Raw genomic sequence first — 26,914 nt, 5'->3', positions numbered from 1 at the left:
CAAGTCCATATTATGGCAAGAACAGCTCAAATAAGCAAAGAGAAATGACAGTCCATCGTTACTTTAAGACATGAAGGTCAGTCAATCTGTAAAGTTTAAACAAGTGCAGTCACAAAAACCATCAAGCACTATGATGATACTGGCTCTCATGAGGACCGCCAAAGGAAAGAAATACCCAGAGTTACCTCTGCTGCAGTGGATAAGTTCATTAGAGTTAACTGCACCTCAGAAATTGCATCCCAAATAAATGATTAACAGAGCTCAAGTAACAGACACATCTCAACATCAACTGTTCAGAGGAGATCGGACCATCATTTGTTTTTCAACAAGACAATGACCCAAAACACACCTCCAGGCTGGGTAAGGGCTATTTGACCAACAAGGAGAGTGATGGAGTGCTGCATCAGGTGACCTGGCCTCCACAATCAGCCGACCTCAACCCAATTGAGATGGTTTGGGATGAGTTGGACCGCCGAGTGAAGGAAAAGCAGCCAACAAGTGCTCAGCATATGTGGGAACTCCTTCAAGACTGTTGGAAAAGCATTCCAGGTGAAGCTGGTTGAGAGAATGCCAAGTGTGCAAAGCTGTCATCAAGGCAAAGGGTGGCCACTTTGAAGACTTAAAAAAAAAACGTATGTGGTTTCTACATGATTCCATATGTGTTATGTCATAGTTTTGATGTCTTCACTATTATTCTACAATGTAGAAAATAGTCAAAATAAAGAAAAACCTTGAATGAGTGGGTGTGTCCAAACTTTTGACTGGTACTGTATATATCTGACAAACAATCCACTGTTGACCAAACAAGAACCAATGCCATGCTACACCATCTACAGTTTAATGTCATCTTCCATCCAATATGCCAACATTAGTTCATATAATGCAACATTCAACTTCGCTAGTTAGGCTCTATTGATAGGACAACCCACACTGTAGCTAAGGCCAGACACAATCTGAGAAGGCAGAATTTCCTTAAGCCCTCAGAAATGATTTGAAATGAACAATATAATCAACATATCAAATCAAACACTGCTACTACAAATGCACTGTAATGGTAACAGAATAACTACAAATTAATTGACTAGATATTCTCAGAATTCTTGAAAGATGGTGAAAAACATCTCTACAGATTGTGTCTCACCATTCCAGATAAACATCTAGCAAACTTTATTTTCAGTCCATTTCAGACAATAATCCCAAGACACATATTATATGGGGAAAAAGTGGAGAAAATGGAAATAAAAAAGTTTTGAAAACATACCAATAACTAAACACACACACACGTCAAACAGAATCAGGCAGCACAGTATGACAGAACCCACTTCACATCTAAATGACAGGAACTGTGTACTGGACTCAGTTGACGTCATGATGGGATCTGTGACAACACTGCTGGCCCAGAGCAACCAATACATACATACAGTAAAGATGATGAGTAAATAATGTATGTCTGCCCTGTATCACCTACCATGCACACTGCCATCCCATTGCCTCATCATCATCTCTAGATGGCCTCACAGAAAGAAGCCAGATGGGTAGGGCCTTTTTACACAGAGCATTTGTAGTGTGGTCCCTCCCTCCCTCTCGTCAAGTGCACTAGTTAAACCAAGGAGCCAAAGAGACAGAAATCAAGGCGTTATTTTTCAGCTAGCACTGTAAACAAAGAATTAGAATCTCATCTCAAATATTGGTTGTCAAATGAATAACATTTACTCCCAAATACTATAAGTGAAATATTTTCTCGCACTCAAAGCACCAAGTACAGTAGCAACAGTAGTACAAAAAGATGTACTGGTAAAGCAACATAGTGGGTGAGTCCTACAATGCTGGATAATAAACACAGAGGTGGAAGGTGACAGTAAACCTAAACATTTCCTTTACAGTTGATCGCTCCGATGTTAAAGAGTCCATACTGTTCAGCCAAGCGTCTGATGAAGGGTGAAGCCAGTTAAGCGAACCCTACAACCCCTCTCTCTCTCTCTCTCCCTCTTTCTCTACCCTTTCTCCCCATGTACGTGTCTCTAACTGTGTGTGTGTCTCTCTCTCTCTTCTCACCGCCCCCCTTTGCCCCCCGTGGAATGTTTCGTAGTGTGGAGCCTATGGAGGAAGGGCATCCCAGGACACAGCATACAAAAATACAGCTGTTGGGCGCCATCACAGTGTTTGGCAGCCGTCCAACTCAAAGATGGGCGACGGTAAAGGCCTCGGGTTGAGAAAAAAAAGAACACTCTTTCCATGTATGTCGTTGTTAAACATTAAAGATAAGAACTTGGCAGTACACCTCGTGGCCCTCACTGACTTCCCAGCAATAAAGCAAAGAACTATGATAGAGGTGTCATCGTGTGGAGTCTATAGACAGGCAGGCACGTACAGACCTACACACAAACATACACTGAGCCTTTAGGTTTAGATTGAGATCATAAGCAGAGTGTTGGGAGTCTCTCTGTCTGTATATCCTTCTCTTGTTTGGTATGACAGCTGAGATGGATTTCACAGTGTTGAGAGCTGTGTGTGAAAGGCAAACCTGTAGGCTTGGAGTGCTGGATGTCAGCCATGTTAGTTAAAGCTACACACACACACACACAAGAAGCAAATGAGGCCAACCTCTAACCTGACACCGCCCATTCCACCTCATATTGATGAAAACATCTTGGAAAGATAAAATAGAGGGGCCATCTTGCAATGTACTGGTCTAAGAGTTATGAATCATCTCTAAACAAGAAACACTAAACAACAGAAAGTGTGTGTGTGTGTGTGTGTGTGTGTGTGTGTGCCTGCGTGCGTGCATATGTGTGTGTGTGTGTGTGTGTGAGAGAGAGAGACAAAAATAGAGAAAGACAGCAAGAGAGAGAGAGCGAGAGAGAAAGAGAGAGAAAGTGAGAGTAAGAGGGAGAGCAGGAAATGAAGAAATTGCCACGAGCTACATGCAAGGCCCAAACAATACAGTAGGCATTGTGTGTAGTCACATGTCAGGGGTTTCATGGGATGCAGACAGTAACACAGAAGTCAGACCCCAGGTCATAGAGAAGCACTGATCCAGTATGGTACTGTCAGAGTAAATGGTTGTAAATCAGGGACTCTGTCAAAATTCTGCAATTTTTAGCCAACAAACAGCATGGATGTAGCCTATTGATTCCATCGAATCAATAATGGACTATATAAACTGTACTATGCATTTATTCACAAACAACATAATTTATAAGTATCCTATGGAGACACGTGAATAAGGCAGGCACATTCAAACGAGTACAGACCCATAATACAGTATCAGATAGAATTATAAGAAAACATCTTGCATACATTTATAAGCACTTCTCTAAACTGAAACCTTTATAGTCTACTCCTAATGCTTTGACAGGTATAGATTGATTTTCTGTACACTATGACTTAACATGTTAAGTTAGCACTGAGGACATAAAAGTACTAATATATATAAGGTGGTTTAATCCTATATTAATAGCACACAATATGCCGGTCTGATTGCAGTGAGTTACTGTAGCCTCTTTCATTTGGATACCATAACTTTAAGATCCACAGCTATGAATAGGCTACATGGTATGCAACATATGTGTGGGTCTATGGTTAGGCATGTGTTGTATAATGCCTATAGCCTACAGGGGTGCGTTTTTGGTTGAACTTGATAATGACGCAATGACCGATATCATTCCACTTTCGCCACTCATCCTGTTTGAAACATTGCAGGATATCTTGTTGACTAATAAAAAGTGTTACATTTCATACAGTTAATTGGCAAAGTATCATAACATTTAAAAACATCTGCACACATTCCTGTAGTCTACTTGAGGGTTATATTTTTCGGAAATTCAGTTGCATTAAATCAACATCATGGTTCTAACAAAACCTCAAAATCTACGAAATTGTTATTCTACAAAACTATTAAAGTGAAATATCTGTTTAGCCTATGTCAATGTCGCTATGTCATCCGATAATTGATGTAGGCTATCAAGCGATGGATATGAAAGATGGGTAGATTAACTCTACATTACGAGGAAATAAAACATGGCAAAAACATATGCGTTAAATAAACATTATAGGCGTGTATATCAAACCAAGATGAAGGCGAATGTTTACCCGGTATGTCGGTCCTCCATAAAAGGGAAGACAGTAGTCGGCACTCGGCACAGCGTTATTTCTTCAGATGTAAAGTTTGCAGGGTCCGTGGCCGTTTGTAGCACAGGCAGGCCCCGAGTGCACCTCGATTGCTAGCTCCAAGGACTGTATCGCTCGCTCTCCTATCTTGAACGATCGCCCCCCATCTCTCTCCTTCTTTGCGTGCCTCTAGTCCTTGTGCCGGGTGTGAATTCCGATCACATGGACGCTATATGAATTGTGCGCAGACTGACATCATTATACATGTGATATACTTTCATCAAGACAGCCCAGGCGTCTAGAGGCTACTGTATAGTCTTTCAGATGTTACTGTACTTTATTGTAAATACAATAAACAGTTGCCATAAAGGACATGTGGTAGGCGTACTCACCTTTTAGTTGACACCTTTACATGAACTCGATACACTCTGATGAGTCTTAAATGCGTATTTCCAAACCAAATTGTATTCATATGACAGAATTCAAGACAAAGGAAGCAGCTATACTTGACCAAGTGAATTGTTTTACTCTATGAAGGGTGCGCTCTGGAGTGCATTTACATGCACGGTTAACTCACGTGGCCTATGCGACGACTGTTGCATGACGTGCATGTGTGTAGTTTATAACTTTGGGGACCGACTGCGGGCTACATAACATAACTGTCCCCTAACTACTGTATCCGTTTTACTGTAGTGAATCCACATACCACCCCCTAATGTCAGAAAACAAAATTGATATACATTCACTGACATGCCTCAGTCCATCCATGACTACAGTATATACTGTATTTCCATCAAATCTGATATATTTAATGTTTGTAAGCCATGCCCTTAAGCCTTAACTAACTGTGCTTTTCGAAACCTAAAGCAGTTGATCTTAACTATGTCTGATTGATAATTAAAATGAGCCAGAAAATAGTCCCACAAATCATTAAACATATTTGAATGTGTGCATATCAACACTGGGGTGCAGTGTGTACTATGCCCACTGGTTATATAAATCCATTTGTAATGGGGTTCAAATCCCTCTGTCATTATTACTGTATACATTTTAGAATGTATCCTAATGTACAGTATATCCTTATACAAGTCAATATTGTAAAATAACTATTACAACACAATAGGGAAATGTGTCTATACAGTACCAGTCAAAAGTTTGGACACACCTACTCATTCAAGGGTTTTTCTTTATTTTTTACTATTTTCTACATTGTAGAATAATAGCGAATACATCAATACTATGAAATAACACTTATTGAATCAAAGTGGCCACCTTTTAACAAGAGTATGCAAAGCTGTCATGAACGTATCCTCTGCAGCAAAGGTAACTCTGGGTATTCCTTTCCTGTGGTGGTCCTCACGAGAGCCAGTTTCATCATAGCGCTTGATGGTTTTTGCGACTGCACTTGAAGAAACTTCAAAAGTTCTTGAAATTTTCCGGATTGACTGACCTTCATGGCTTAAAGTAATGATGGACTGTATTTTCTCTTTGCTTATTTGAGTTTTTCCTGACATAAAATGGGCTTCGTCTTTGACCAAATAGGGCTATCTTCTGTATATCAACCCTATCTTGTCACAACACAACTGATTGGCTCAAATGCATTATGAAGGAAAGAAATTCCACGAATGAACTTAACAAGGCACACCTGTTAATTGAAATGCATTCCGGGTGACTACCTCATGAAAGCTGGTTGAGAAAAGCTAATAGTGTGCAAAGCTGTCGTCAAGGCAAAAGGTTGCTACTTTGAAGAATCTCAAATATAAAATAGATTTAGATTTGTTTTAACACTTTTCTTTATTCCATATGTGTCATTTCATAGTTTTGATGTCTTCACTATTATTCTACAATGTAGAAAATAGTAAAAAATAAAGAAAAACCCTTGAATGAGTTGGTGTGGAGCTGGGTTCATCCAAAGTCTTGGGCATGTCCCAAATCATTCAAATGGTTTTCTTAACTCCTTTCCTTAATATTGAGCGCTGATCTGAAACAGACTGACTAGAGAAAGCAGTATGGTGGAAACTCAGCTCTCTTACCGTTTAAGTACTGAAACAGAAGCTGTGACTATAACTAGTGCTCCATTTGTAACCAATTGGGAAGTGGGATTTTACCACACTACTGGAGAAATATCCACTTGAATGGCCTCTAACTGATAATTACTAGTGTGAAACTCATCCATCATCCTGAGCTCCCACATGCTGACCTCTGACGTCACTTAACTCGGAAATGACCTGGATAACAGAATTTTCTGCAGTTAAATGCAACAAAAACATTGCTTTTTATAAATGATCTGTTAATATGGTTTTTGAACACTATAATTTGTTAACAAGCATGATAACTGCACTTATAGTTTATGGTTTACACAGTTTGCTGGCCATTAGCCAATCGGCGTTTCTGAACAAGTTCAAAGCATGTGAATGCATCCAACTGGTATTTACGACTTCACAACTGGTTGATTCACACCTCCCACTTGGTTACGAATGCAGCATTGGGCACGGACCTTCTCCTGGACAGGCCCTAGGGTTGCAGGAAAGGGAACAAGGAAAGGAGAAATTAAGCAGGATCTTGGTACTTAAAATGAACAATGAGACACAGTTATAATCACTGATAGATAAATGTTATGAATAGGTTTTCATTCAATAATTTCAGCCTGTCCTTACCAGATCAGTCCTAGTGTAGGAAAGAAGATGAGGAAAGGAGGCTATATAAGGCCATTGGGACACAGCCATGGCCATTGTTATGGTTGGCAGAGACCGAAGGTGTCTGGCTGTGATTGGCTACTGTGTTCTCAGGGAGGCAGAACAGAGCGCTGTCTCTGTGAGAGCGATTCTGGGACCATGTGAGGAACTACATTTTGATATTATGAGCTCTTCACCCAAAGCCACTCACAATAACTAACTTGCATTGTTACAGACTCGATGACACAGCCCCAGCAACAGGCCATGTCCATGGCAGATAGTATTGGTATCAATAAGACAATATGTACACAGGCTTATCCATATATTTTACAGCACGATACATTAGCTTTTTTTTTCTCAACAGAGGATGTATAAAATAATAATGTTAGCTACAAATATAATGTCTGTCACCTGGGGAGTCAATTTAAACACCCATACTGAACATATCCTTTATTTTTAGAATTAAACAGTCACTTGTTTTCCTCCAGTCATACAAGACAGCATGTTTTTTTCCTTCTAGAGTGTTGAGGGACATACTATCCCTCATACGCCAAACTAAAGTAAGATTCATTATTACAGAAGTCTTAGTAATATGGTATGTACGCACCCACATTTTGCAGGCAAATAGCACCAAGGCGTGCCACTCAGGGATTCTTGAAAGTCAGGACAGTCCTTGCCGGCAGGGAAACTTTATTTTTTTATACAGTGGGTCAAAAAAGTATTTAGTCAGCCACCAATTGTGCAAATTCTCCCACTTAAAAAGATGAAAGAGGCCTGTAATTTTCATCATAGGTACACTTCAACTATGACAGACAAAATGAGAAAAAAAATCCAGAAAATCACATTGTAGGATTTTTAATGAATTTATTAGCAAAATATGGTGGAAAATAAGTATTTGGTCAATAACAAAAGTTTATCTCAATACTTTGTTATATACCCTTTGTTGGCAATGACAGAGGTCAAACATTTTCTGTAAGTCTTCACAAGGTTTTCACACACTGTTGCTGGTATTTTGGCCCATTCCTCCAAGCAGATCTCCTCTAGAACAGTGAGGTTTTGTGGCTGTTGCTGGGCAACACGGACTTTCAACTCCCTCCAAAGATTTTCTATGAGGTTGAGATCTGGAGACTGGCTAGGCCACCCCAGGACCTTAAAATGCTTCTTACGAAGCCACTCCTTCGTTGCCCGGGCGGTGTGTTTGGGATCATTGTCATGCTGAAAGACCCAGACACATTTAATCTTCAATGCCCTTGCTGATGGAAGGAGGTTTTCACTCAAAATCTCACAATACATGGCCCCATTCATTCTTTCCTTTACACGGATAAGTCGTCCTGGTCCCTTTGCAGAAAAACAGCCCCAAAGCATGATGTTTCCACCCCCATGCTCCACAGTAGGTATGGCATTCTTTGTCTTCCAAACACGACGGGTTGAGTTTTTACCAAAAAGTTATATTTTGGTTTCATCTGACCATATGACATTCTCCCAATCTTCTTCTGGATCATCCAAATGCTCTCTAGCAAACTTCAGACGGGCCTGGACATGTACTGGCTTAAGCAGGGGGACACGTCTGGCACTGCAGGATTTGTGTCCCTGGCGGCGTAGTGTGTTACTGATGGTAGGCTTTGTTACTTTGGTCCCAGCTCTCTGCAGGTCATTCACTAGGTCCCCCCGTGTGGTTCTGGGATTTTTGCTCACCATTCTTGTGATCATTTTGACCCCACGGGGTGAAATCTTGCGTGGAGCCCCAGATCGAGGGAGATTATCAGTGGTCTTGTATGTCTCCCATTTCCTAATAATTGCTCCCACAGTTGATTTCTTCAAACCAAGCTGCTTACCTATTGCAGATTCAGTCTTCCCAGCCTGGTGCAGGTCTACAATTTTGTTTCTGGTGTCCTTTGACAGCTCTCTGGTCTTGGCCATAGTGGAGTTTGGAGTGTGACTGTTTGAGGTTGTGGACAGGTGTCTTTTATACTGATAACAAGTTCAAACAGGTGCCATTAATAAAGGTAACGAGTAGAGGAGGAGCCTCTTAAAGAAGAAGTTACAGGTCTGTGAGAGCCAGAAATCTTGCTTGTTTGTAGGTGACCAAATACTTATTTTCCACCATAATTTGCAAATAAATTCATTAAAAATCATTTTTTCTTTTTCATTTTGTCTGTCATAGTTGAAGTGTACCTATGATGAAAATTACAGGCCTCTCTCATCTTTTTAAGTGGGAGAACTTGCACAATTGGTGGCTGACTAAATACTTTTTTGCCCCAATGTAGTTTTATACTTTATAAAGGGGTATTTAAAATAATATATTTTCAATATTATACATTTCCATATCGGCTCTGTAACTTGAAATTCCATTGTCCTGAGCAAAGGATGCCAATTTGAAACTCTCTCTCAAAAAAAACTGCCAATAGTTAATGTAAACTGAAAAATGACCTTATGTAGTTTCTTGCAATAGCCCCTTGAGTATTTCTCTCAAAAACTGTAATTCCTAAAAAATGTGTCCGGTGATGTTGTGAACTCCGTCACATTTAAAATCCTAAATGAATCAGGAATGAGCATGGTCAGCTCCACCATTCATGTCCCCATTATACATGTATGTAATGCAACAAGGCCACACATGGTCTGTCATTTAAAAAAAAACTTTTGATAGATTTAAACAAAACATTGAAATCACCACGGTGACAAGTTCACAACCATAAACTCCATCTGCATGATAGGATATTAATTTTGGAACAAATATATATTTTTATTTTATTTAACTAGGCAAGTCAGTTAAGAACAAATTCTGCTTTACAATGACGGCCTACACCGGCCAAACTTGGACGACACTGGGCCAATTGTGCGCCGCCCAATACGATCCCAATCACGTCCGGTTGTGATACAGCCTGGATACGTTAGAATAAGTTCGATTTTTGAGTCATACAGCAACTCCGGAAGAACACATTTGCTACTTTGTAAAGCACTTTAATGAAGATGAAAAAATAGTTTTTTTGTCAACTCCGTAAAACATCAACTCTGTCAGATTTTTGTCTAACATCAACTCCGTCAGAGTGCTGAAAGATCTAATATAATGGTTATATTTCTATTGGGGGTTTTCAAATAAAACATTTTTGTACATTTGACAAATGTTTCTATTGAAGCAAAAATGTCAATGTTTTGAGTATTTGTTGTCAACTCCGTCAGTGGCTTGTCAACTCCGTCAATGATGGCCAGCCCTATTAAAATCGATATGCGTTAACATTCAGAAAAAAATAATTTAAATCACTGTTCTGCAACACATGCTTCAACTATTGACACATTTGCTGTGCTAGACCGAAGGGATAATGTTTGCTTTATAAACGTTGTTTTATGTTTTAAATCAGGAAAAACATGCCAAAATGCTAACAAAATTAGTCCTGAAGCATTATATAGCGCTATAAAACAAAACAAAAAGAAGTTTGGAGATTAGATTATTCAAATATGTAATAATACCCGTGTTAGAATGAAACAAGCAAGGCCTTTAAACACTTGTTGGACAATACATGTAAAAATGAAATGCCTTTTATGGTGTCTGACAGAGTTGACATAAATCCAGTTAGTTGCATTTAAAAAATATATATATACAGAATTAGGTTGTTCCTTTACATGGTTTGATAGCTAATATACACTACATGACCAAAAGTATGTGGATACCTGCTCAATGAAAATCTCATTCCAAAATCATGGGCATTCATATGGAGTGGTTTTCCCTTTGCTGCTATAACAGCCTCCACTCTTCAGGGAAGGCTTTCCACTAGATGTTGGAACATTGCTGTGGCGACTTGCTTTCAGCCAGACACAAGAGCATTATGAGGCCTGGCACTGATGTTCGGCGATTGGGCATGGCTCGCATGGCTCATCCCAAAGGTGTTTTATAGGGTTGAGGTCAGGGCTCTGTGCAGGCCAGTCAAGTTCTTTCACACCAATCTCGACAAACCATTTCTGTATGAACCTCGCTCCAGGACATCCTTCCTCCTCCAACAAACTTTACAGTTGGCACTATTGGAGCAGGTAGCGTTCTCCTGGCATCCGACAAATTCAGATTAGTCCGTTGGACTACCAGATGGTGAAGCGGGATTCATCACTCCAGAGAACGCATTTCCACTGCTCCAGAGTCCAATGGTGGCAAGCTTTACACCATTCCAGCCGACGCTTGTCATTGCACATGGTGGTCTTAGGCTTGTGTGTGGCTGCCTTTTTGTGGCTAAGTCCTCAACGTTTCCACTTCACAATAACAGCACTTACAGTTGACCGGGGCAGCTCTAGCACGGCAAAATTTTTACGAATTGACTTGTTGGAAATGTGGCATCCTATGATGGTGCCACGTTGAAAGTAACTGAGCTCTTTAAGTAAGTCTACTGCCAATGTTTGTGTATGGAGATTGCATGGCTGTGTGCTTGATTTTATACAACTGTCAGCAAAGGGTGATCCTGAAATAGCCAAATCCACTAATTTGAAGGGCTGTCCACATACTTTTCTGTGTGTGTATGTGTGTGTGTTTGTGAAAAAAAGTATGATTGTCTGGTCTTTCATGAATTCCTGCACTATATAATCTGACCACCTTTTATTCCTGGTCATCCTCACGCCTTCATCACAACTGCTGCTGTGTGTAGTGTTTTGGTACAAAATGGCTGCCGTGCATCACTCAGGTGGATGTCTGACATTGGCATAAAACAGTGATCCATGGTCTGTTGTAACCAGACGCTACATGTCCACAAACACCAAGAAGCACCAGCCCAGGCCTCCCACCAGGAACATTGTGACCTGCATACTGTAGATGAACAGGTTGTTGAGCACCCCAAAGTCAAAGCGCCGGTGTCCTAGCAACAGCAGGATCACGGACAGCTTGTACTGCAGCCGCAAGAAAAGGCGCGCGCTCACGTACTGCAGGCAGAAGAGAGCAGACAGCGACACCCAGAGGAGGGAGGTCAGAAGGCTGCAGCCAAAGTAGAGCAGGAAGCGCAGGAAGCCGTACATGCAGCGCGAGCGCAGGTACAGGTCAAAGTTGTTGTACTTGGTGCGCACAAGCTGGGTGGTGCGCGCCGGCCCGCAGGCTGAGTGCATGCAGGTGGTGTGGGGGCCATGGAAGCTGCGCACTCGCCGAGGGATAGGGATCACAGGCATGAGTGGGTGAATTGAGGTCTAGGTTTCTGCGGGGAGTCCCGGCAACAGGCTTCGTCCTCTGCTTCAGGGGTGGTGAAGGTTAGCATCATTGGCTGGCTTTTAGTGCTTAGCAAGGGGACCACAGGCATGGAATGTAGGTCTCTGATTAGGCCTGTTTGGTGTATGTTGCTACGTGCATCCAAAAGGCAACAGGGCTCTGTAAAGAGGGAACAACATATTTACAAATACACATGGACAAGGAGCTCTCCATCTCTCTCTCTCTCACACACGCACACACACACACACACACACACACACACACACACACACACACACACACACACACACACACACACACACACACACACACACACACACACACCTATTATAGATGTAACCTAGACTTGGTCACTAGGCCTAATGTGCTCAAATTGTACACACCGTTCGTTTAGAAAATGGACATTGAGTTTTCTTGAAAGATGTCGTGAACACTGAATTCTCAGCAATCGATTCGATGCTGCATGACTTTCTCAAACGTCTTCCTATTCACCACAATGGTGGTGGTGCGCTCTGAAACGACTGATGCAGGTCAACATGTTATAACTCGTTGCACAAAGATATATACACAAAGTAACAAACTGAGTAGTTGCAGCAATTCCCTCGGATACCACGTTCCTTTGATATAAATGGCTATACTTGCTAATGTAACTCAACAGCGGCGGTAGGGTGTTGCTCTGACAACCGGTGAATACGTCCTGTCGTAAAATATTTGTCATTCTTCTCAAGACAAAATCTGAAATTTAAAGGAGAAGAGCTCTAATTATTTGGGATTTTACTGTAGCCAATACAGTACCACAGTATGATTCATAATACCCAGCAGTCAAATAGGGAAATGGTTCCAATCGTTTTTCCATAGGGAATTTAAGAAACACTTAAAATATGGTCTATGTTTCGTGTAGGCGTACCCTGGTGTGACCTTTTGATAACCGTGTAAATCTCTCTAGGACAAGGTGACTTTTATCAATATATTTACCTGCAAAAAAATAAATGTTAATTAGCTGCTAATGGGGCTATCATAAAGAACTGCAAATACCATGTGATCTGGACAAGACTGCCAAATTGAGGCAATGGTATGTATCTCTGGATTAACTATCTAATGTTAGCTAAATGTAGTAATGAATAACTTGCGGAAATTTCATTAAATTGACAAATTAGTTAGCAACAGCTAGCTAAATTTCCATAAATGTTTAATGCTTTTCGACCTGTCCCCAAATTAATATAGTTGGTTCAGAGTTTGTTTTGATATTTCAACCTACATGTTCTGATCGCGTCTGATCTGGGTAGACAAAATCAACATGCATGTGATGGCACACGCGGTCGCACGCACGCAAGTGGTCTGGTCAGCATGCAAGTCTACACGAAACACAGCACTTATTTTAAGTGTTTCTAAAATCCGCTATGGGGAAAAAGTTATGGTGTAAAAACGGTTGGAACCATTTCTCTGTTTGACCGCTATGTTGTATGGGTATTATGACACCTCCACTGTGGGTCTCTATTACATTTTTTATTGGTTTCTTACCTGTATTTGCAACGAATTGTACAACACCAAACAACTGTAAATTATGAATAGGAAAAAAAACATTGTGATGAATAAACATGTTATTGTGAGAAATGGAAACGCCAGGCTACCTCCTCAAAGTTAAATTTGTTTTAAACTTGACAGGCTAATAATTTTCATGAATGTGTGAAAACTAAAGAAATCAAGCCAAACTGTAATAGTATTTGAAATTCGTATTTGAGAGAGATTGGAGGTAAAATACATGGCCACCTCATTTGATAGCCTCACAGACAAAGATTACCCCCAATCTGTCATTGGAATAGTAGGAGAGCGAACTGATAGTGTCACTCAAACATAAAAGGCCTAAACTCTAGGTTTGGTCATAGCCAGCCCATTGCAGTCATTTCTAAAACATGTAGGCCTAGTAAGTGTGTTTTGAAACCTTAAAATGTATCAAATTGATATTTAAATATGTTTCATAGATGATAGCCTACATCAAGGCTGTCAAACACATTCCATGTAGGGCCTAGTGTATGCTGGTTTTTCCTTTCAATTAAGACCTAGACCACCAGGTGAGGAGAGTTTCTTACTAATTAGTGACCTTAATTCATCAATCAAGTAGAATGGAGGAGCTAAAGACTGCAGACACTTGGCCCTCCATGGAATGAATTTGACACATATGGCCTACTTTAAAGTTGATCTAAAAAATAACTTATGGCTTACGATCAGTAACCATAAATTCTTCATAGCCATAAGATCCTCAAAGACAATACAGTATTTTAATGCACTGAGACACATTTAGGAAGCATTGCAGCTTCTGATGTCACTAGGTCCTGGAGGGGGGCACGTGTCACCCCGGTAAACTTGCTCTAACCTCTCTATAACTTTTCCAGCAGATCAAGCAACCTTCATTGGGCAGATTTACGAGGTGGTCGAATGATTACATCCTGGCCATTTGTCAACCGGCCAGACGGCCAGGGGAGAGACAAGGCAGCCGCAGATAAATCATAAACAGAAGCGTTTTTAAAGAGTTTATTACAGTCGTTAATGGTGCGCCGGATCACTTTGTGCAGGATTTAAAGGTATATTATGCAAAATCAGAAACACTAACCTTATAATACTTGATCAAACACGCATAAAGCTGTCGCCGAGGCTGAATAAATTCTCCCAATTAACTTGCTTCCAGATTGTGATTGCTTTTACTAATTAAATCAACAGTGTAATAATTTGAGTGTGGCTGATCTGATGTCTGATTTGGGAAAACAGAGATAAGGACTTCTGCTGAGACCTCTGGTGAGGATAATTAAAAACAGGAGGGCATCTATTCCATCCATAACAAAATGCTTTATTTCTCTACATGTCCCATTGTCACCCAACTGAGCTGCTTTGTAGGGAGGTATCTACTAATCTTATTAGGTTATCACCACATTGTCACGTGGTCACATCACAACCAACCTTCTCACAGCTTATTTGCAACGTTGTGACAATGTCATGCAGCCTATTAGTAACAAAACCATGTCAACTGTACAAATGAGGAGAAGTGCCATGAAAGATTGTAAGAAAGATACCTAGAGCCTCAGATTTGTAGGCTAGGCCTAATGGATGGCACTGGCGACTAGAGGGTATCTGTAGCCCACCTCAGTTGGTAGAGCATAATGCTTGCAACGTCAATATAGTGTGGGTTCAATTCCTGGGACCAACCATATGTACACACATGACTGTAAGTCACTTTGGATAAAAGCAGCTGCATTTATATAATATATTTGAATATATTCAATTGTTGGTGGAGTGGAAGGAGGGAGTCGCGGCACCAGGAATCCAAGGTTCATTTTTTTTTTCTTGTACGACTCCAAAGAGAAAAAGGCAAAAGTCTTGCAGGAACTTTGGTAAATTAATACAGTATTGGCATAAAAAGAAAATCTAAGTAAACGGCTGGTTTAAATAATGACAATTATAACCTTGCAGTAGGCCTATAATAAGCCTGCATTCACTTGGACACATTCACATGCTTTGAACTCATTCAGAAATGCTGATTGGTTAATGGCAAACAAGCTGCATCAGCCATAAACTAAAAGTACAGCTATCATGCTCGCAAACAAATTATAGTGTTCAAAAAACATATTAATAAATAGCTTTTTATAAATAATGTTTTGTTGTTGCATTTAACTGCCGAAAATGCTGTTATCCTTTAGTAGGTGACGTAAGAGGTCAGCATGTGGAAGAAATCGGAGCTCAGGGATAATAGACAAGTTGCCCACTAGTTCGAGGGGCGTTCAAGTGGATTTTTCCCAGTCATATGTGGTAAATACCACCTTCTCACTTGGCTACTAACACAGGGGAACACTGGCCTGTTGGCTCCGTAGTCAAACTACTCCAACAATAATCAGATTCTGAATCTGTCTTCTTCTATGTTATTATGGCGGTCCGCAAGCAAGCGTTAATGATAATTTCTAACATTTCTATAGTGTTTTTCATAGAATCTCAAAGCGTTTCAAGGGTAAAAAAAACGAACAAACAAGCAATATATCATGACAGGTCAACCAATAGATGCCAAATCTTTTAAAGCTGCATCCTCAGAAGATAGAGAGGGTCATTGCTTGAGTTTGTCATCTTCACTAGGAACACTCTGTCTCAGCACTGCTGTATTCCTCTCTCTCCCATTCCTCTCACGCATCAGGCAACTCCTCAAATTATGTTCTTACAAGATCAGGAATTGGCAGACAGGTGAAACAAAAAAGCTGGTACTCTGTCCAGATTCATTTTTCAAACAAAAACATTAGCCAGCTAGCTAGCCAATCCAAAGAGTGTTAACCTGTCAGTCGATCTGTTAGAGGTGCATGCCACCACCTATTGTACGGGTGGTAAACTATAGAAAAAATATCCATTGTAGGAAAAAAGGGGGAAAGACCAACATAATACAAAAGACAAAAATAGACGTGTAAAAAAATGAATCCCACTCCTTCAGTCACATTCCAATGTAAGTCACATCCCTACACAGGCTCAGGGGCCTGTGATGCCAGAACATCCTTTGACAGGATTTCTTGCAATGCCTTGGCTGTAAACTCAGTCCCAAAAAGCGTTCTGCGGCACTCACAATAATTCACATTTTCTCAGATTTCTTCTTTGTTTGTGCTGTGCAATTTATGATCATTGCAATTAATGTTACAAAACCCATATTTTTCACATGTAACATATCAGGTTCCCTTGATTGCCAAGCAACATTCCCTGGTGCAGTCTTATTTACCATGGTGTCTTCAACGCCTTTCGCTCCTTCCACTCTTCTCACCGCCTCCAGGTAGGAGGCACGCTGGACAGCCCTTATTTTTGCTACCTCGGCCTTCTTCGTCCTAACAGAGCAATCCAGGTGCTCAAGTGCATGTTCGCCACCACAGTTGCAGCATATAACTTCAGCTGGCATACAATATTCTTCCCGTATGCATACACTTGATACATGCCCAAATCCTTTGCATTTATTACACTGGAGGGGCTTGTGCACAAAAGCTCTTACAAGGTACAGTGTCTCATGAAGCCTAGCTTTACGTGAGAAAGGAGAGACTCATCAAAAAACAACAATATGGATGAAGTGGATTTCCTTACTCAATCCACCATACACAACATTACATCAAATATTATTGGGCTCCCGAGTGGCACTGCATCTCAGTGCTAGAGGTGTCATTATAGACCCTGGTTTGATTCCAGGCTGTATCACAACCGGCTGTGATTGGGAGTCCCATAGGGCGGCGCACAATTGGCCCAGCGTCGTCTGTGTTAGGGTTTGGCCGGGGTAGGCCGTCATTGTAAATAAGAATTTATTCTTAACTGACTTGCCTAGTTAAATAAAAGTTAAATAAAATAAATGAAAAGCATGCTTCTGTTCCGCAGACATATCAAAAGATCTGAATAGGACCAGCTCTTGTGACTCTCACTGACGCCACCTCTCTCCTCGTGACTTCAAACGGAACCCCCGGGTAACATTGATCCGAAACCCTTACTCCGACTATAATCTAATCTAGGGATTTCTTAGTTTCATCACAACTTTACTTATTTTGTTTCCTTTATTTTTCATGACTGTAGCTGGCTCATTCTCACTCTCTGTACTATCATCTTCACCCGACCACCATCAGTTTCAAACAGAACATCCGTTTTCCGCCATCTTCCTCTCCACCTCTCGTCTACTTCTGCCACAATGAATCTGTGTCCATGCCAGATAGTTGCTTAAGTATCCCCGCCGATACCTGGAAGTTACCAAAGCAGTGTTGGAAAAAGTACCTAATTGTTATACTTGAATAAAAATAAAGGTACCTTAATAGAAAATGACTGAAGTAAAAGTGAAAGTCACCCAGTAAAATACTACTTGAGTAAAAGTGTAAAAGTCTTTGGTTTTTGGTATTTGGTTTCAATATATAAGTATCAAAAGTAAAAGTATAAATCATTTCACGTTTCTTATATTAAATAAATCAGACATTTTTTTTTTTTACGGATAGCCAGGGGCACACTCCAACACAATAATTTACAAACTAAGCATTTGTGTTTAGGGAGTACCCCAGATCAGAGGCAGTAGGGATGAACAGGGAGGGATGTTCTCTTGATAAGTGTGTGAATTGGACCATTTTCCTGTCCTGCTAAATGTAGGGATTATTTGTAAGGAAATGTAATGTAAGGAGTACTTTTGTGTGTCAGAGAAAATGCATGGAGTAAAAAGTACATTATTTTCTTTAGGAATGTAGTGGAGTAAAAGTAAAAATTGCCAAAAATATAAATAGTAAACTAAAGTACAGATACCCAAAAAGATACCACTCCGTCTCCAAGGACAGAGTAGCAGCTGCGCAGAAAAAATATGCTAAATTAGCTCCGCCCCTACGCCTGAGTACCCCAACAGTTCCCTTTATTCACCAATCACCACTCTGTCCTGGAGAGAAAAACTTAGATGACAATTTAACAAACTAAACTTCTACAAATGAGCAAAATAAACAATGCCGCAGCCGCTAACCCGTTGCTGCAGCTACCGATAATTTGGGTTTCTCCACAAGTATCAAAGTAAAGAAGAGAACAACTATTTTGTAGGTCTACATTTCTAGTAGGCTACTTTTATCTGATGCATCAGGGGTGTATTCACTAAGAACCAAACAAACCAAACGGAAGCCAACAGGAGCAAACAGAACGAAACGGGGAGGGATCTGAATTTGTCCAATAAAAATACTTGTTGCGTTGCAACACGTTTTGCAAATGTTTGCAACTATTTGCTATGGTCTTGATCTAAACGAATACACCCCAGATTTAGGCCTTAGAGAGCGACAAAGGCATGCTGTAAAATCAACGTGGCTGCTCTCCTACTGAAACTATATGTAAGCAACATTGGGTTATCATTGGGTCAACATTGGGTCAACATTGGGTCATCGAAAAGCCACTGCCAACTAGGTTCATACAGATAATTTAGCAAGTGTTGTGGTCACATGTTGGCATTTACACAGGCTATGAAGATAATCTTATGTGGAGAGTATAGGTAGAGGAATGGAATAGTTCACCCCCACACACCACCTATAAACCTCATAGCCTGTAGGCCTGCTGCATTTGCTTAGTCTGACATTGCCCTGTAGCTGTGCCTACAGTATATCAGTTTAGCCTGCCTGAATGCCTTTAACATGTTCATTTTAAGGCCCTGTGTGATACATCTACATCTTGGGTTGTGTATTGTGCAGTATGGGTTGTGGATTTTCTGCTCTTTTCCCCATAGGAGGAGCACACACCTGGAAAAATAGAAATAACACCCTGTCTGTGTGTACTTTCACCACCAGAGAGAGCTATTTGTCCAGGTTTTCTGTCCACTGATCTTTTTCAGTGATTAGAATGTGACGTTGATGTGCAGTGAGAGACTTATGGTGAGCTCCACTTTCTTATTTTGATATGAATAGACAATATAACTCACTGCTTCTATGTGTAGCATATTTCACATTTTGCTTTCTGGTCTGTTTTTGGAACAACATAACTAATTTAATTAGCCTACAATTAAAACATTCCCATCCATGCACACACTAACTTACGCACACACACTCATTCACATACAAACGAATGCACCCACACATACTTGGGTCAATGGGAAAGAGTTCTTCTAAGGTCATGGCAGCAAACTGCCTTCGTTCATGTTAGAGGGCAAATTTGAACAATGTCCAGTTTATACAGTAGTAACAACATCTCCTTTGATAATTGATCAGATTCAGCAACCATTAGAGTTTCTACCTCTTTAAGGCAAACAGTACTAAAATGGTGCCAAGAGTTGATGTCCTCTCCTTCTACAGCATCTTCTTAATAAATGCATTTAGCTGTGGAACTCCAGTGCCCACACTGTTATCAAGAAAAACGACTCCCATAAACCAGTGTTGGTGTTTTGGGTTTCCCAAGCCCCTCATAAAGGAGGTATTCTGGTCCTAGACATTAATTATGGAAATATTAGAGCGTCACATTTTGTTCCCTGTTCTCTGCTGGCTACTGCCTCTTTCCAAAGTTATAGGGCTACAAATAGTGTATGCGTTTTTCTTTGGGATTTAAGTTGTTCACATTCACAACACTGTTCACAACACTCCGATTTCAACCCCGAATCACATACAAATACGTTTATATTTAAATTGCTGATATCTTTACTTTTCCTGACGCGAAGTTTGCAGTTGTGTGAAAGGCCAGGCCTGTGAATATGGCCTTGTACGTTGAGCACTGTTGGCCTAAATCTGCAGCAAAATCCCAGCGGAATTTCCCAATACATCTCTGTCCAGCCCCAGAGTGACCACATGCATAAGATTAAAGGGTTAAGATGTCAGAATCCTCTTAGAAAGTCCAAATACACTTGGGGTAAATCAATTAATTAATTAACTAAGTAGAGGTCAAAGCCAATAGTTGAGGAAAGACAAATTAAATCAATTAGGATGGCCTAATAAGAAGAGAGACTTTAATTAGAGGAAGTTTAATTAAAAGTGTGTTTGGGGATGTGGTGCTATGAGGTAGTTCAATGCATCTCCCTCTAAAGAACCATGAGGCCATCTACTGTTCTGTGTATAGGTGTATTGGCTGTCTCCTTAGAAACTTGGGTGTGGTCTTAAGTGGAATTTATATTTGGGTTTTCAGTTTTTGTCAAATTGTTTTGAATTTTGTGTTGAGTTTGCTTTGTTAGTTTGTTATGGTGTAAAGATGTGAAGAGAGTGTGTGTGTGTCAGGGGTTGGAACTGAAATATTTTTTTCTAAACAGAACCACTATTTGTTTAGAAAATAAAGTTCAGACCAGTTCGAACTAAAAAAAAAGTACTGGTTTTATATTGTTCCTTTTTGTTCGTTTTTGAACCTGTGAAATCAGCCATTTTTTCCATTTAGCTCATTCAATGACTTCACCAATCAGTGTGGATAGAGCAAGCTACACTACACAAAAATAAAAACAATTTCTAACATTTTACTGAGTTACAGTTCATATAAGCAAATCAGTCAATTTAAAGAAAGACATTATTTAGGCCCTAATCTATGGATTTCACATGACTGGGAATAAAAATATGTATCTGTTGGTCACAGATACCTTAAAAGAAATGTAGGGGCGTGGATCAGATAACCAGTCAGTATCTGGTGTGACCACCATTTGACTCATGCAGCACGACACATCTAATTTGCATAGAGTTGATCGGGGTGTTGATTGTGGCCTGTGAAATGATGTCCCACTCCCGTTCCATGGCTATGTGAAGTTGCTGGATATTGGAGGGAACTGGAACATGCTATTGTATATGTCGATCCAGAGCATCCCAAACATGCTCAATGGGTGACGTCTGGTGAGTATGTAGGCCGTGGAAGAACTGGGACATTTTCAGCTTCCAGGAATTGTGTACAGACCCTTGCGAAATGGGGCCATGCATTATCATGCTGAAACATGAGGTGATGGCGGTGGATGAATGGCATAACATTGTATCATTGTGCATTCAAATTGCCATCAATAAAATGCAATTGTGTTTGTTATCCGTAGCTTATGCCTGCCCATACCATAATCCCACTGCCACTATGGGGCGCTCTGTTCACAATGTTGACATCTCGCCCACATGACACCCTACATGCTGTCTGCCATCTGCCCGGTACAGTTGAAACCGGGATTCATCCGTGAAGAGCACACTTCTCCAGCATGCCGGTGGCCATCAAAGGTGAGCATTTGCCCACTGAAGTTGGTTATGACGACAAACTGCAGTCAGGTCAATGGTGAAGAAATCGAGCACGCAGATGAGCTTCCCTGTGATGGTTTCTGACAGTTTGTGCAAAGATTCTTTGGTAGTACAAACCCACAGTTTCACCAGCTGTCCAGGTGGCTGGTCTCAGTTGATCCTGGAGGTGAAGATGCCGGATGTGGAGGTCCTTGGTTGACTTGGTTACACGTGGTCTGCAGTTGTGAGGCCGGTTGGACTTACTAACAAATTCTCTAAAACGAGAATTGAGGCGGCTTATGGTAGAAATATGAACATTAAATTCTATGGCAATAGCTCTGGTGGACATTCCTGCAGTCAGCATGCCAATTGCATGCTGACTGCGCTTGACTGACATCTGTGGCATTGTGTTGTGTGACAAAACTGCAAATTTTAGAGTGGCCTTTTGTCTCCAGCTCAAAGTGCACCTGTGTAATGATCATGCCGTGTAAATCAGCTTCTTGACATGCTACTCCTGTCAGGTTGATGGATTATCTTGGCAAAGGAGAAATTCTCACTAACATGGTTGTAAACTAACATTTTTGAGAAATAAGCTTTTTGTGTGTATGGAACATTTCTGGGATCTTTTATTTCAGCTCATGAAACATTGAACCAAAACATTAGATGTTGCGTTTATATTTTTGTTCAGTATAGTTGTTCACATGCGTGATGGACAGACAAGTATAGCCTATGGCGCAAGATGTGACTGAAATGTTGTATTTGGGGAGAGAGCAAAAGAAGGTTGGAGAGGAAGCTTGAAGCACTGGGCATCTTGTTATGACATGCATTATCTGAATTAGGTCCACAGAATTATACCTAGGGGGAGCGGCTTCTATGAAGGAACTTTGAATGTCCTTTGAGCTAGCTAGCTAACAAGCTTGTGTGTGCAGAGTGGCACCAAACTGAATTGGTCCACTCACACAGACAGCATTGTGAAGAAGGCGCAGCAGCGCCTCTTCAACCTCAGGAGGCTGAAGAAATTTGGCTTGTCACCAAAAGAACTCACAAACTTCTACAGATGCACAATCGAGAGCATCCTGGCGGGCTGTATCACCGCCTGGTACGGCAACTGCTCCGCCCTCAACCGTAAGGCTCTCCAGAGGGTAGTGAGGTCTGCACAACGCATCACCGGGGGCAAACTACCTGCCCTCCAGGACACCTACACCACCCGATGTCACAGGAAGGCCATAAAGATCATCAAGGACATCAACCACCCAAGCCACTGCCTGTTCACCCCGCTATCATCCAGAAGGCAAGGTCAGTACAGGTGCATCAAAGCTGGGACCGAGAGACTGAAAAACAGCTTCTATCTCAAGGCCATCAGACTGTTAAACAGACACCACTAACATTGAGTGGCTGCTGCCAACACACTGAGACTGACTCAACTCCAGCCACTTTAATAATGGGAATTGATGGGAAATGATGTAAATATATCACTAGCCACTTTAAACAATGCTACCTTATATAATGTTACTTACCCTACATTATTCATCTCATATGCATACGTATATACTGTACTCTATATCATCGACTGTATCCTTATGTAATACATGTATCACTAGCCACTTTATACTATGCCACTTTGTTTACATACTCATCTCATATGTATATACTGTACTCGATACCATCTACTGTATCTTGCCTATGCTGCTCTGTACCATCACTCATTCATATATCCTTATGTACATATTCTTTATCCCCTTACACTGTGTACAAGACAGTAGTTTTGGAATTGTTAGTTAGATTACTTGTTGGTTATTACTGCATTGTCGGAACTAGAAGCACAAGCATTTCGCTACACTCGCATTAACATCTGCTAACCATGTGTATGTGACAAATACGATTTGATTTGATTTGATTTGAAATAAAAAACACGTCTTACTGTTTTGTAGTTAATAAATCCATAGTGAGGGCTTTGCAGAGTGATGTGTGTGTGTGTGTGTGTGTGTGTGTCTGGGAACAATTAGCTTGGGCAAAAAACAAAAGAATTTACAATTTTTTTTAACAAAAAAACATAACTTCCATTTGAAAGATTGAATGTTTCCTCCTTTCCTCTACTATCCCACAATCTTGGCTGGTGGTTGTCCATGGAATTAGGAGCTGGGAATAGGTTAAAAACACACTGATCATTTTTTTTTTTGCAGGAATTTGAATTGCTCTTCCGTGTGTAGCTCTGCCTACCCATGACATATTGGATTTTTTGGGGACACAATCAGTAATATCTTGATATTATAGAGCACTGAGTCCTAAATCCAGCATGCCTGTCCCTCACCAATTATTACGCTCTCTCTCACTCACTCAGTCACTCAATCCCTCACACACTCACAACACCATCTGTTGTCATTAAAACCTGCATGGCACTACTGGAAATAAGACTCTCTGTTCTCATCTCCAGATGTTATTCATTGCTATTATATCAGCCAATCTTTTTAAATGCTGCATGTTTTTTTAGCATATAATGGAGCTGTGTAGCTTAAATGAAAAATGTACACTATGTGAAATTGTTTTCATGTGTGATCAAATTCAAATTTTGGCAATGTTAAGAACAGTGTTATAAGCACCAAAAAGGTTATGCAATAAGTCATATGTGTTTAGGGGTAAATACATTATTCATGATTTAATTAATTGCAAAGTCCTTTTTCCTGCAAATATCCTGTGTAATTGATTAATGAGAAATAATAGATTGTAGGCCTACTTGCTTTATTTGTCTAACCACTTTTCATTTGAGTAGAAAACAAGATAGATGTCAAGATTTTAAAAGAAAATCTATCTTTTCTTTGTTTTTTTGGACAAGAACAGCCTTGGTTTGGGGCGAACGGGTGCAGAGACACAACCCCATCACCTCCTCTCCTCTTTGACTCCTCTCTCCATTTCTGTCCCCTTGGATCAACCAGATTGGGCCTGGTGTTAATCCCTGGCATAAGGGGGCTTGGCTGGATTAGAAGCTGATGTGGTAACATCTGTATGGCGGCTGGATTAGCAGGGAGAGGGCCTGGGGGGAGCAGGGGTGTGTCTGTGTGGATGTTGGGGCTATGATGTGACAGGAAGGGGGGGTTTGAGCCCAAGATATCCTGGATTTCCTAGGATGTCAATTATATTGGGGATGTCTATATGGTCAGGAATTACAGCCTGGATCTATTTCTGTATTCATTCAACAACCTGCTTGGCAGTTCACATGGTCAAAGTGTGTGTGTGTGTGTGTGTGTGTGTGTGTGTGTGTGTGTGTGTGTGTGTGTGTGTGTGTGTGTGTGTGTGTGTGTGTGTGTGTGTGTGTGTGTGTGTGTGTGTGTGTGTGTGTGTGTGTGTGTGTGTGTGTGTGTGTGTGTAATAGTGTAATAGTGTATGAGTGTTCTTGTATTTGAGTGTGTGTGTGTGTCTGTATGTGTGTGTGTGTGTGTGTGTGTGTGTGTGTGTGTGTGTGTGTGTGTGTGTGTGTGTGTGTGTGTGTGTGTGTGTGTGTGTGTGTGTGTAATAGTGTAATAGTGTATGCGTGTTCTTGTATTTGAGTGTGTGTGTGTGTGTCTGTATAGATAGGGGGTGGGGAGCAGCTGGATATCTTTTGACATTTGACCCTGTTGAGCTTGACATGTCAATATTTGTTATAATACTTTCAGTATTTTAATGCAATAATCAATAAATATATTTATGCATATTTAAAATGGGGGTGCAATGTATTGTCTTTTGCAGGTTTGGTTTTTGTATGAAAATAGCAATGAAAGTGGCATGAAAGTGACACTGTAAATGACTGCCCTTGCATGCTACATTTTTTTATTCATAAATCTTTATTTGGGCTCTTAAATAATCATAGTTTTACTATATTGAATCTGAAGAAAAACAAAATGACACAAAACATATTTATAAGCTATGATGGAGAGTCTTTGTTTATTAAGAGAAAGATCTCTGTACAGTCTATAGGTTGTTATTGAGGTGTACCTTCAGAATGTCATTGTTAATTATTTTAAAAAAACTTTTTTACCTTAATTTCACCTGGTATGGTAACCTGTATTCACCTACATTAGTAGGTAACGGAGAACATTAAAAAAATATTTTCCTTCAAAATATTAGTTCAGAAGATGATCAATGTGTACCACATCCAGACTTTTTGTTTGCTTAATCCAGTCCCACAATAATAGTCTGGACATAATCACTAGCCCCCACTCTCAGAACACAATCCAATTTACATACAAAATACACCATTTGAAGTAGGACCATTTGCTAAGAACACAATATCCACAATTGATTAATTAGAAACTGCTGGTTTATACTGAGACCACACCGCAGGCACTAGTGTAGCATTTAGCATATATTCATATTTTCTAGATAATATACAGAGCCATTCATATCTCAGGATGATTTAGAAGCCAGGGGGGACATGGGGATTAGACTTTTGGCTGCCGTTGTAGGTTTGCATCCGAAGGAGTAGGTTTGCATCCACAAGACCTGATTTACGTCGCGGGGCAGATGGCAGAGAAATTGCTCTGTTTGGAAAAGATGTGCAATTTATTCCTGTTGACATAGTCTGTATAGCCGGAGAAGGCCCTCTTGGCATGCAGCAACACAGAAACACAGTTGGTGGAGAGAGAGAAAGGTTTTTTGTTTTGGTGCGTGTGATGATGAGTAAAGCCAGCTCTGGGACCATTAGGTGGATGTCAGGGAAGAAGGATGGGGGGGACGAGGGAAGAGACATTCGTGAGAGAGTGGTGAGGAGGCTGTGGGTGGGTGGTGCGTTGCAGTTGTGTGTGAGTGTCTGCAGTGGGGCTGATGCACCACACACGCATATTCACATACATGTGGGAACACGCATTCACGCACACACACACACGCACGCACACACACACGCACGCACACACGCACCCACACACACACACACACACACATAACCTGCGCAGCTGTCCCACACTGGACAGCTTAAGTCCCTCTGACACGTCGCCTGCCAGGCTGGAGGGCTCAGGAAGAGAAGACAGATCAGTAAACTTAGTGTGCAGCTTACAGTGGCTAATCCTCCTCCCAAGCCTCCAGCCACACAGCTCCTCCTCCACCACCACCTCCCCTAACCCAAATCACTGGGATTTACAGTACACCCTACCAGCCTTATTCCACCACTCGCCAACTAATGCTCCCTCCACATCCCGCAGGCAGGAGATGACCTGTGAAGTGGAGGCTTTTCAAGTCCTGGTGTCAACTTCATGCTGGTCCTGTGGGTCCTTGTTTTCCTCATATAAAGGGCTGGAATCCAACCAAACCTGCACTGC

General features: G+C 40.9%; 2 protein-coding genes across 4 annotated transcripts in view; both read right to left on the bottom strand.

Annotated features, from left to right (window-relative positions):
* LOC110523614 (nucleus accumbens-associated protein 2) overlaps window positions 1–5,295 on the bottom strand; it is a 49,347-nt gene extending 44,052 nt beyond the window's left edge. Inside the window, exons 1-3 of one of the 3 annotated variants that reach the window (XM_036977285.1) lie at window positions 4,503–5,295; window positions 4,093–4,339; window positions 1,469–1,596 (exon numbers count right to left, since the gene is read on the bottom strand). The gene's annotated coding sequence lies outside the window, so the exon portion shown is untranslated. The remainder of the gene's footprint in view (window positions 1–1,468; window positions 1,597–4,092; window positions 4,340–4,502) is intronic. The other 2 variants (XM_036977284.1, XM_036977287.1) reach the window with 2 other exon arrangements.
* Window positions 5,296–9,725: 4,430 nt separating this feature from the next.
* Window positions 9,726–12,669, bottom strand: LOC110523612 (transmembrane protein 250). The gene is made up of 2 exons (XM_036977283.1): window positions 12,345–12,669; window positions 9,726–12,120 (listed from the first exon to the last, which is right to left on the bottom strand). The coding sequence occupies exon 2, from the start codon at window positions 11,922–11,924 to the stop codon at window positions 11,505–11,507; it is 420 nt and encodes a 139-aa protein (XP_036833178.1). The 5' UTR covers window positions 11,925–12,120; window positions 12,345–12,669; the 3' UTR covers window positions 9,726–11,504.
* Between the last annotated feature and the right edge of the window lie 14,245 nt (window positions 12,670–26,914).

The sequence above is a fragment of the Oncorhynchus mykiss genome, chromosome 5, assembly GCF_013265735.2.
Source record: "Oncorhynchus mykiss isolate Arlee chromosome 5, USDA_OmykA_1.1, whole genome shotgun sequence".
Lineage (NCBI taxonomy): Eukaryota > Metazoa > Chordata > Actinopteri > Salmoniformes > Salmonidae > Oncorhynchus > Oncorhynchus mykiss.
The sequence above is the reverse complement of the archived record's forward strand: the minus strand, read 5'-3'. Positions and strand labels throughout refer to the sequence as shown.

Excerpts from the sequence above, each read along its gene's own strand:
- LOC110523612 (XM_036977283.1), bottom strand. The coding sequence starts at position 11,924 with ATGCCTGTGATCCCTATCCCTCGGCGAGTGCGCAGCTTCCATGGCCCC.